General features: G+C 39.3%; 1 protein-coding gene across 4 annotated transcripts in view; it reads left to right on the top strand.

Moving 5' to 3' along the window:
- The window catches only part of gnsa (glucosamine (N-acetyl)-6-sulfatase a), a 22,465-nt gene that overhangs the window by 4,990 nt on the left and 6,070 nt on the right, over nucleotides 1-11,405 (top strand). For 2 of the 4 annotated variants that reach the window (XM_007555214.2, XM_007555212.2), the window contains exons 3-13: nucleotides 2,310-2,516; nucleotides 2,762-2,827; nucleotides 4,054-4,152; nucleotides 4,238-4,405; nucleotides 5,170-5,252; nucleotides 5,332-5,450; nucleotides 5,525-5,628; nucleotides 6,304-6,405; nucleotides 7,330-7,440; nucleotides 7,515-7,625; nucleotides 7,757-7,917. In XM_007555214.2, the coding sequence (XP_007555276.1) occupies nucleotides 2,310-2,516; nucleotides 2,762-2,827; nucleotides 4,054-4,152; nucleotides 4,238-4,405; nucleotides 5,170-5,252; nucleotides 5,332-5,450; nucleotides 5,525-5,628; nucleotides 6,304-6,405; nucleotides 7,330-7,440; nucleotides 7,515-7,625; nucleotides 7,757-7,917 (1,331 nt within the window). Of the gene's footprint in view, nucleotides 1-2,309; nucleotides 2,517-2,761; nucleotides 2,828-4,053; nucleotides 4,153-4,237; nucleotides 4,406-5,169; nucleotides 5,253-5,331; nucleotides 5,451-5,524; nucleotides 5,629-6,303; nucleotides 6,406-7,326; nucleotides 7,441-7,514; nucleotides 7,626-7,756; nucleotides 7,918-11,405 lie in introns of all 4 variants that reach the window. The other 2 variants (XM_007555211.2, XM_007555213.2) reach the window with 1 other exon arrangement.

Genomic DNA, 11,405 nt, shown 5'->3' on the forward strand with positions numbered 1-11,405 from the left:
CGTTTTACATTCAGGGTAAGAGGCAGTAAAGTCTTTGTCATAGCAATGCCAAAACTCTTCTATTTTTGGTCCATAAAAGAAAATACACACAACCGAAATTTGGAGAAAAACTGTTGAGAGGATATGCAGCTTTGATGTTTTCACAGCACAAAAAAAAAAGAAAAAAATGGCTGAAGCTGCAACAAAATCACTTTGCAGTTGAGCCCAGCTCAACATCAGCATGTTTTTCACAATTGCAATTGAAAGTAAACATCACAGGTAGCAGTTCTAGATTGGCTGTAGCAGATTCAGAAAACAAAACAAAACTCCTATATGGCAGCACTCATCTCAAAGAATAACACTCTTCATGTAGGAGTCTAAAGTTGAAAGGTGAAGCTAGAGTTTTAAACCAACACAATCTGAAAAACTTGAGTTCTTAGAGAGAAGGGATGGGTTTTAACTTTAAATCCTGTCCTGTGAAGCCTTTTCTGACCTCGCTTTGTTTTTCCTCCTCAGGATTCAAAGGGTTCTGAGGCAGTGTGCACACCCCCTGAAGCCTCCACTCTAAGAGAATCAGCATGTAAGTCATCTCTTCCTGTCATGTCTGCAATAATATTTTATATGACTGAAGGTGAATCACCTTAGATCAAAGTGTGATTCTTGTACAAACTGTTGTATTTACAACTCCTGCAGCTGTGAGATGCCAAACAGTTAATGTATGCACCATAAAACATTCATTTTTATTTAGTCTGAGCTCAAATCTTCAGTTTTTTAATGAAATGTTTGTTTTTGCAGACATCAGTCGAAGACGTCTCTGTCTTGTGCGACGGGACTCCCAGTGATGCAAAGTGAAGAAGGATTCTGGTTTCAGTCCCTTCTGCTCCAGGGCCTCTCTGAGACGGACCGGCGGCTCCAGGTAGTACTGCATGGAGAGATGAGGTCAGAACACTAGAAATGGGTCTTGGCTCAGAGGTGAGGAAGTCTAGACTTAAATTATATTACCAGTTGTACCGCATATTACATCCATGGAAAAAAAAATGGCTGTTGTATATGTAAGAAAATGTTACTATTAACTGCAAAAACCAGGCACTTAAGAAAACTATATTTATATATTAAAGACTTAAAAATACTATTTTTTTCAACACTATGTGGGAACAATTTTATGGAAACCCATTTCTGCCACTGTTTAAAAAAACTCATTGAGATAATTAAAATAATGAGATACATATAATCTAGATAATATCTCGAGATAAAGAGATAAAATCTAGAAAAGGTTTTCTTTTCTAGATTTTATCTCTTTATCTCGAGATATTATCTAGAAAAGAAAACCTTTTCTAGATCTTATCTCGAGATAAAATCTAGAAAAGAATTTCTTTTCTAGATTTTATCTCGAGATAAAGAGATAAGATCTAGAAAAGAATTTCTTTTCTAGATTTTATCTCTATCTCGAGATAAGATCTAGAAAAGNGTAAAAAAAAAAAAAAAAAGTTAGACAGGTTGGAGAGTAGCACAAAACTATCACTGTCTGCACCTAACCAGCGCAAACCTAAACCACAAAAGCAGTAGACTTTTTTTTTTTTACAAACGATGCTAAATAATAGACATGAAAGCGAAGCCTACCCGTAGGATCCACGGAAAGACGGGGATGTTGATTCCCAGGTTCTGGTGGTGTCAGACATCCAGAGGAGGAGAAAGTGATGCAACGTTGTTTGCTTAATTTTTACTCTTTTGGAGACTAGATTAAATTGTTTAACCCGCAGTCTGAGACGCTCAGTAGGGGTGGCAGATGTGACCCGTCAGAACCGCACATGGTATAAAGCTCAGCCGGGATCCAAATGACCGCTGTTAGAACTACGAGTGGGATCAAACTCCGCTCATTCATTTTTAGCTTACAGAAAAAGCGCCAAGCCGCCAAATAAACATAAACTGACCAGTGACATTTAGCTTTGATGTACCCACCGCCATAGACTTGCTACTACAAGACGTTTTGAAAAAAAGAGAGGTTTTTTTCTGCACAATTTTGCTAATAGTAAAGAGGGTTAGATAATAAAAAATCCATATTATTCTTTTCTTTTTTTAAAGTGGGTACAAAACATTTAATTGAATATTTTTTGGCAGTGCTCCCTAATTACAATGGCTATTTTTAGAACTTGCTCGCGGGCGACTGACAAGGTCCCCTCAGGCGACCAGGGACCCGCGGGCACCGTGTTGGTGACCCCTGCTATACGGTTTTCATGATGTAAAGTAATATGTCCCTAGCTCTGCACTTCCATACTAATGATAAATGTAACATTTCAGCTTATTTTGCCCATTTTGCTTGTGTTTCTCAGTTTGTCGCCAGTCCTCTCTGCTGCCCGAGTCGAGCCAGCATCTTGACGGGGAAATACCCCCACAACCACCACGTCATCAACAACACGCTGCAGGGGAACTGCAGCAGCTTGGCCTGGCAGAAGAGCCAGGAGCCGCAAACTTTCCCTGCTTTGCTGAAGAGCTTCGGAGGATACCAAACCTTCTTCGCAGGGAAATACCTCAACCAGGTTAGAAACATGAGCCTCCACTTCTGCTATAACCGATGCCTTTACTGGAGAAACGACATCGTTTAAATTTACTTTAAGATCAAAATATTAAATAACGACAGAAGATTGGTTCATTTCTACTTTTACAACATTTTAACCTGGGGTCATACGCATTGTTCCATCTGCCGTCTTCTTTGCTTCTTCATTAAAATGCTCCCTGTCTTATATTGAGATTATTGAAAATATCTGTATTGTTTGTCTTCCAGTATGGACATTCTGACGCTGGTGGCTTGGAGCACGTTCCTCCAGGCTGGAGCTACTGGGTGGCACTAGTAAGACATTTATTTATTGATTGATTTATTTATAACAGACAGAAAAAAAATAAAATAAAATAAAATGAAACAAGCATAAGAAATGAAAACGTAAAACAAATTATTCTGCCCATGTGACATGCAAATTTTATATTTTCAGTTCGAAAAGGAGCAGGTAGAAGATATAATGTCCTGCCCCTTTCCTACTTGTCAATTTATAATCGATTAACTTTCAGTACATCAAAAAGAGAGAACTTGTTTCCATTTTACATGATGTTTGCTTATGTACAATTATTTAAATACTATTTATATCATCAATTACATTGTAGACTTTTAAACAGTCATCTTATATATCATATTTTGAAATGAGCTCTGTTTTAATGAGTTTTTAAAATTGGTTTACATTTGTACTTTTTTTTAACTCATCATTCAATCCATTCCAGACATTTACTTCACACACAGATAAACAAAAACTCTTCCTGGTTGTTCTAATATGTTGTTTTTTAAAATATCCTTCATCTCTTAAATTATAACCACCCTCTCTGTCACCAAACATTTCCTGTATATTGTGTGGAAGGTTTTGATTTCTGACCTTAAACATGAATTGTGAAGTTTTAAATGTTACAAGGTCCCAGAATTTCAGTATACTTGATTTGATAAATAACTGGTTTGTGTTCCCAATATCCCACTTTATGTAGTATTCGGACATTTTAGCTTTTAAAGTTCATGTTAAGTTTAACGATTCAACCCTAACGTCGAAGATGAAAATTACACATGCTAAGACGAAAGTTATCCTAGCTAGTTTATCATAAATTCAGATTTGCCATAAAACATATCACGCTAAAACGAAATTTACACAGAAATATAATTTATGCTAAAACACAAGTTATGCTAGCAAGTTTATCATAACGTGTGTTTTAGTATCACATTTTAGCAAGATGCTAAAACAGAATTTATGTTACAATGTTAGTTATGCTAAATATGAATTTCTGTTTTAGCATAATTCTGAGACCAACTAGTTTTGCTTTAACATACAACAAAATTATGCTAGCATGTTTATCATGACTTCTGATTTAGCATAACATCCATTTTAGCATAATTTCTGTATTTTGGACCATTAAAATGAACTATTAAAACTTGTAAAAAAAACAGCATTTAAGAAAAAATTGCCAGATTGATTTGTGTTTTTATCCCTGAACCAACCAGAGATTCTCAAAGTGAATTAATGGATAACTTTTGTTTTCCAGGAGAAAAACTCTAAATACTACAACTACACTCTGTCAGTGAATGGGAAGGCTCAGAAACATGGAGCGGACTACAGCAGAGATTACCTGACCGATGTGCTGGTGAGACTTTGTTTTAATGTCAAAGGTGCAATTAGAGACACAAGGGAAATGTTATGATCAATTTTGGTTTTTGTTTCTCTCCCAGGCTAACAGGTCTCTGGACTTCCTCCAGTATAAATCCAGTTACCAGCCGTTCTTCATGATGGTTTCCACGCCGGCGCCACACTCCCCGTGGACGGCGGCTCCTCAGTACCAGGACCGCTTCAACGACACCAAGGCTCCCAGGGACCCCAACTTTAACGTCCACGGGAAGGTGGGACACGCTTTTAGTATACAGCAGAAACCAGATGGATTCAAACATTTCTAAAATGTCTCTGTTTTATTTTGACTCTGATATTAAATCTGGATAACCCTTCCCCTTTTTACTGTCACATAAAAAATTAAAGGCAAAAACCAACAGGTTACCCCAGAGAAACTGAGTTTCCAGGCCAATACAAGCTGAAAAAGTTATAATGTTTCATATCAGTCAATATCAATAACTGTCAGTGTCGATAATTATTTATCAGCTTTTTGGTTGGTTTCCTGTTTTATCCAAAGTTTTTACTAAACACCATTTTGTTTATTCTTAAGCAGTTATGAGGCACAGTGGGGAAACTTGAAACTGTTTCTCAGTAGGCTGTTGCTAGGTAACCAAAGTTGGGGGAGGGGGAACTTGAAACTGCTCATTACCCAGCAGATTGTTGCTAGGCAACCAAAGAGCAAGTGAGTTAGTTGATTCCACCAACCTAGCTTAGCCTTTCTTTCTGCATCAGACTTCAGTGAATATGTTCTGAATATACTATCAGACGTATTGATTAGTATCTATTGATATTGATCATGTTTCTATCACAATATATATTGTTATTGATTTATTATTCAGCTCTACTGTTATTGAAAACTGATTTCCACCCAATAGTTTGGTAAACTCTCTTTCTCTCATATTTCTTTCTCTACTCAATCCACCTCTATTTTAGGACAATTAAAACAGCTACATTCATTTAAAAACCTTATTAATCTGACTTCATTTGGTGATTTTAGGACAAACATTGGTTGATCCGTCAGGCTAAAACTCCCATGTCCAACTCCTCTGTCCAGTTCCTCGATGACGCCTTCAGGAAGCGGTTTGTGGTTTTATTTTTTCTCTAACCTTTATATCTGCTTCTACTGTTGCTGATGAAATATCTGTTTTTGTTGCTCTAGATGGCGAACTTTACTGTCAGTGGACGATCTGGTGGAGAAAATTGTGAAGAAGTTGGAGGTCAGAGGTGAACTAGAGAACACCTACATCTTCTTTACATCTGATAATGGCTACCATACAGGTGAGTGAGGATGTTGATCTCTGCCAGTTCTCTTTAGGTGATGTGATGAATTAAAGCGTTTGGCTCTGATTCAGGTCAGTTCTCTCTGCCGCTGGACAAACGGCAGCTCTATGAGTTCGACATCAGGGTTCCTCTCCTGGTCAGAGGACCAAACATCAAACCCAACCAGACCAGCCAGGTACAAACATTCACACAGTCTCAGTTTTTATACTGTTACATACGGAATCGACCAAAACGGCTAGCTCTGGTTCACCTAAAAACCTTCGTCTCGGTTCAGTTGTCACGATTTGAATTCAAATTCATATGTGAATGCAAAGTGGACCGGAGACCGCTCCAAAAGCAGGAAGTGAACGAAAGCATTCTGGGTAAAAACAACCAAAACAAACTCATGAGTCTAGACATTTCGTGCTTCTGATCTTTGGCTAAAGACAAAACAGAAATCCTACAACCACTAAAATCTGGTGCCACTCCATTTTTGCTTACATTTAGTGAAGAAGGAACTTGTTTTTTTCAGTGGTTCTTGTGGCAGCGCCCCCACAGGTGAGGAGGGGAACGGGTTTTTCCACAAGGTTTAGTTTGTTTGACACAGTGGAGTGTGAAAGCAAAACACATCAGGCTTTTATCTCACTTGTCCTTAGAGTCAACTTCTTCAAATTTGCTGTAACACAAACGGGAGATCATTCCTGACCACAGTAACTCTGAAGAATCTCAAATTATTGAGTTATTTACTTTCCCTTTGGGATCAGTAAAGTATTTTTGAATTGAATTACTTTTCATATTATCAGATGTGTTGTAACATAGTAAAATTGTAACTTTGAAGGTTCAGCCATCTGTTCTGTGTTGATGCTGTCAGATGCCGGTGGCGAACGTCGACCTCGGCCCGACCATCCTGGACATCGCCGGCTACAACGTCAACAAGACCCAAATGGACGGCATGTCCTTCCTGCCCATTATGGTGAGAGAACGTCATCTATTTATTTCACAAGAACAATTGATGAGCTTTTATTAATGGTTTAAACGCAGAGTAATTTCAGTTTATGTAATCTTATGAATTTAAAGAGCGGTAAAAATATTTCTCCTCTTTACTTGGTAAGTAATATTCCAAATGTCCACGAATCGTAAAAAAGCTTTTATACTGCATCATCGCCTTTACGTATTTAAATAACAGTATTTGAGAGTCTGACTCATGCTATTTAGCTGATGGTATATTAGTATTTATATAATTTGTTTTTTTGTCCAAATATTGTAAAACTAAATCTGTCACAACTTACATTATTTAAACTATTTGCACATAGAGCTCCCTTCAACATTTAAATCGATCATCATCAGCATAATAGATCATTTTTGTCTTTCAGTGATTAAGTTAAAGGTTTTCTGAGTGGACTGACTGCACAGCTGCTAAGATTTGTAAAACATTAATTGTATCTACATTTTTAATTCCAGATTATCCATAATTCATCATGCTGTGGGCTGTTTTTCTGTTGTTTTGCTTCTTGCACCTTAAATCAACATCTAGATTGTTGAAACGGGGAGACAAAGATCTCAAACATCGACATTGAAGCAGCCTAAATACTGAACTTTTCCACATTTATGGATGATTCTTAAAATTTGGCTCAACAGCTTTAAATGGTTTCTCTCAATTCTGGCCTAATACTCAGCTTGGTGCAACTTTAACATTTAACCAAATCTTAGTGGGTATGTGCATATAGTTAGGCCTTATACACAATAATATGTGCTAGTATTCGCTGACATTATTATAACACTTAGATGAAATAAGACAGGAAGAAATTAATTGAATGGTGCAGAAAACAAACTTTAATGAAAAAAAGTGACAAACTATGATAAATCAAGAGACTTTAATTTTTTGTTCTTTCAGCAGCAAGGGAAGGTGAACAGCAGCAGCTGGAGAACAGACATCCTGGTGGAGTATGAAGGTGAAGGAAGGAACGTTTCGGATCCAGCCTGCCCGCTGTTGGGACCGGGAGTGTCGGTACAAGGAAAACCCAGATCAAATTATCGTTTACCTGTTGAATGAACGTGTAAAGAAATCTTCTTCTTCTGCAGGAGTGCTTCCCAGACTGTGTGTGCGAGGACTCGTACAATAACACTTATGCCTGTGTGCGCACCGTCGCCCCCTCTGCCAACTTGCAGTACTGCGAATTCGATGACAACGAGGTACATCATCAGTTTCATTTAAAAGACCCAGCTTTCCTCAGAATGTGGATTTTAATTAGCTCAGAACTTCCCAGACTTTAGTGACTGCTAGTGGCTGGATCTGAAGCCCAGCATGATTGTCTGTTCTGCAGGTGTTTGTGGAAGTTTATAACGTGACGGCAGATCCCTACCAGCTCAACAATATCGCAAAGACCATTGAGCAGGAAGTGCTGGAAAAGATGAACCATCGGCTGATGATGCTGCAGTCGTGCTCTGGGCAGACATGTCGAACACCTGGAGTTTATGATCGAAGGTGCATTTTGACTATAAAACATCTTGACTTTGGTTAAATGAGGAATTGGGCATGTTATACGTGCTTCAAATACACCAGATTTGAGCTCATTTTCAAAATCATGCTGAATTATGACATTTTTGCACGTTTTTCGTGTCAAAATATAGCATTTGTCATTTTTATATGTATTTTACTTCATAGTATGGAAAGTGCCATTTTTGCACATTTTTTGGTCATAGTATATTAAGGGCAATTTTTTCACGTTTTTCGCATCATAGTATAGCAAGGGTCATATTTATGTTTTTTACGTCATAATATAGCATTTGTCATTTTTTCACATTTTTCGCATCATAGTATTGTATGATGTCAAAAATATGCAAAAATGAGTCATAGTATACTACAGTGTTGTAGTTCTCGATCTTGGTCTTAGTCTCAAGACCATTTTTTGATGGTCTCTGTCTTGTCTCGGGCTCTGAGGACTCAGCATTTTATTTCAAGACCAGTCAAGACCGCAACTGTGAAAATATCACTAAACGTACAGCATACTGTCCAGTTTATTTGTTAACATCGTTGTTTTCAGTGGATGCAAAACGCACCGATTAAAATCCAAGCAACAACGTGTTTCTGTTACTCACCCTCCCCACCTTTCAGTCGCACGCGGCTCTGAGACATGCGCAGTGGTTTTCTCTCAGCGGCAGAAGATGTCTGTCTAATTGTCAGTAATATAATAGCGCTGCATAAATCATAAGAAATCCGATGGCCACAGCTAACTCAGCAGCGCTTCGCTTTCACAGACGGTGGGGGACAACGTCTAACTTTTTTCGTCACTTAGAAAAGAAGCTCAAAGAAAGGTAAGCTCTGTTGACATATTGTTAGCAAAGCTAGCTGAACAGAGACACATAAGCATTTGTGATGGGGAAAAAAAGTTGTCACTCGCTGCACTTAATTATTGTGCGGAGGTGTTGACTGACTGGTTTCATATATGGCACAATGCTGTGTCCAAAAGTCTGCAATATAATGATGTGACATTCAGGAACAGTCCGATTCTTCTGAACGGCTCTTTACTTAGAAAATGTGACTGGAGGGTCACTGAGAGCCGTTTTTTGTTCTTGTAATGCTTTGCGTACACTGCAGTAGCTATCATTATTTTATTTAATCATGTACATTGATATTTTTTTAAATTAAATAAATAAAACACAAGAATGAAAGAGCACGCAGAGCATGCACATTGCTCTGATTGTTTTCGTTCAAAGTGGCAGCTGTAATGTCTGCCATGGTGTCAGACTACCCGGCTTCATGTAGCGGGAGAGAGGGTGAGAACAGTCATGGTGAGCGCCTGGTGAAAAGTTCTTTGCGTTTTGCTGGTTTGCTGCCGTGATTCTAACACACCTGTGTAGCTCTGCACAGCAGCAGCAGGTCTCCTTTACAGGTGTAAACCCAGCGCGAGCGTCGTAGCGCTCATGTTGCATTTAAAGGCGGCTCGGAAGAACAGGTTACGACATGTTAACAGCGGATTAAACAGTTTGGTAACACTTTATTTGAAGGTTATGTCATAAATATGACATAATACATGTCATGAACATGAATAAGCCTTCATGAATATTTATGACTGTTGTCATAAAGCGTAATTCGGTAAATTATGACACTTTTAATACAAAGTTGACATTATTCAAAATGTCNATTTGGGACACATACCAGCGTAGCTCCCCTCCAAAGCGTGCATTAAGGCTGGCAACAGATCCAGCATCCAGGTGGTCGTAATGAGAGTGGCTGATGAGGACGGCGTCTGTTTGTAGGAGAGGACTGAGCTGAAGAAAGCCAGGTTTGATTCAAAGGATTCTGTCTGTCCACAAAGTAAAAGCGAGAACATGAAAGATCTTCGAACCTGTTCCACTGTGCAGGGGGGTCCTCTGTATCATTTGGGCCCCATGAACTGAAGAAATGATGCTCTCTGGCTGAAAATGGGGTCGGTCAGGATGTTGACCAGAACTGTAGCGTGGCCCAGCCAGGTGACCCTCATACCTGCAGGAGTCCAACGCTTCTGGATTCTGGACAAAGTAGGGCTCCAATACTGGGAGTTCACTGTCCAGGACCTGTGGGGAGAGCAGGGAGGACAGGAGAAACAGACTGACTTAAAAAAAAAATAAAGTAATATATATATATATTATTTTAAACACGCTCATCTTTCAACCTATATATTTTTGTATTTGTAAGTGTTTACTGCTCAACACTAGAGAGTCTGCTAAGAAAACTTCCAGAGGACAACGACCTTGCAGCTAAAAGGTCTTTTAAAGTTTTGCCTCAGTTGAATACAAATGGATGTCACACTTTTCAGACTTTGTGCTCATAAGTTATCAGCTAAAGTCCAATAAATAGACAATATACAAACAACTGGTACAAATAAAGAATTCAATGTTTTTGTTGTTATGCTGCGTGAAAGCAGTTTTTCAGGCCAGATAATCCCTCAGTGAGCAGCAAAGTTTCCAGAAGCAGCTATAAATTACAGCATGTTAACTCAGGGCTGTGGAAGATGAGCTTGTGATACAGCAGAGCGATAAGCAGAGTCCATAAATGTGAGCACTGCAGACTTGGTTCTTCTTTCTCTAGTCCACTAATAAAACACTGTTATTTTTTAAAAGTATCTGAATTATCTACAGTAAAATAAAGTGACTGGCAGGTTTTAACATCCAAGTGGTTTCCTACCTCTTTGCTTGTTGCCACACTGCTGTGATTTTTATCCAGCACCAGAAATCTGAACAGCATAGAAGAGGAAGGAAAGCGCCATGTTGGCCAGGGGTTTGTCCAGCGACCATGTTTGCCCCGACAAGACTTCGTCACCTCCTCCTGCATTCAAAAATAAAACACACCCGAGATACAGCGTGACATTTGAACTCTAAAGAGACTTAAATGTTAGGCGTTGGTGAGGAGGAGGGTCGTTACCTCCACTCGGTAGTCCAGACGGAAACTCTTACAGGCGCCCAAGAAAGACCAGCAAGCGCCAGGACCGTCTCTTAAAAGTGTTTCAGCTGAGGGATCGGGCTACCAGCAGTGCAGAGCTTGCTCAGGAATGGCAGCAGGCAGGTGTGAGTGCATCTGCACACACTGTGAGGCGGAGACTCTTGGAGCAAGGCCTGGTCTCAAGGAGGGCAGCAAAGAAGCCACTTCTCTCCAGGAAAAACATCAGGGACAGACTGATATTCTGCAAAAAGTACAGGGAGTGGACTGCTGAGGACTGGGGTAAAGTCATTTTCTCTGATGAATCCCCTTTCCGATTGTTTGGGACATCTGGAAAACAGCTTGTTCAGAGAAGACGAGGTGAGCGATACCACCAGTCTTGTCTCATGCCAACTGTAAAGCATCCTGAAACCATTCATGTGTGGGGTTCCTTCTCAGCCAAGGAGTCGGCTCTCTCACAGCCTTGCCTAAAAACACAGCCATGAATAAAGAATGGTACCAGAATGTCCTCCGAGAGCAACTTCTCCCAACCGTCCAAGAGCAGTTTGGTGATG

This window comes from Poecilia formosa, unplaced genomic scaffold (assembly GCF_000485575.1).
Source record: "Poecilia formosa unplaced genomic scaffold, Poecilia_formosa-5.1.2 Scaffold69, whole genome shotgun sequence".
Lineage (NCBI taxonomy): Eukaryota > Metazoa > Chordata > Actinopteri > Cyprinodontiformes > Poeciliidae > Poecilia > Poecilia formosa.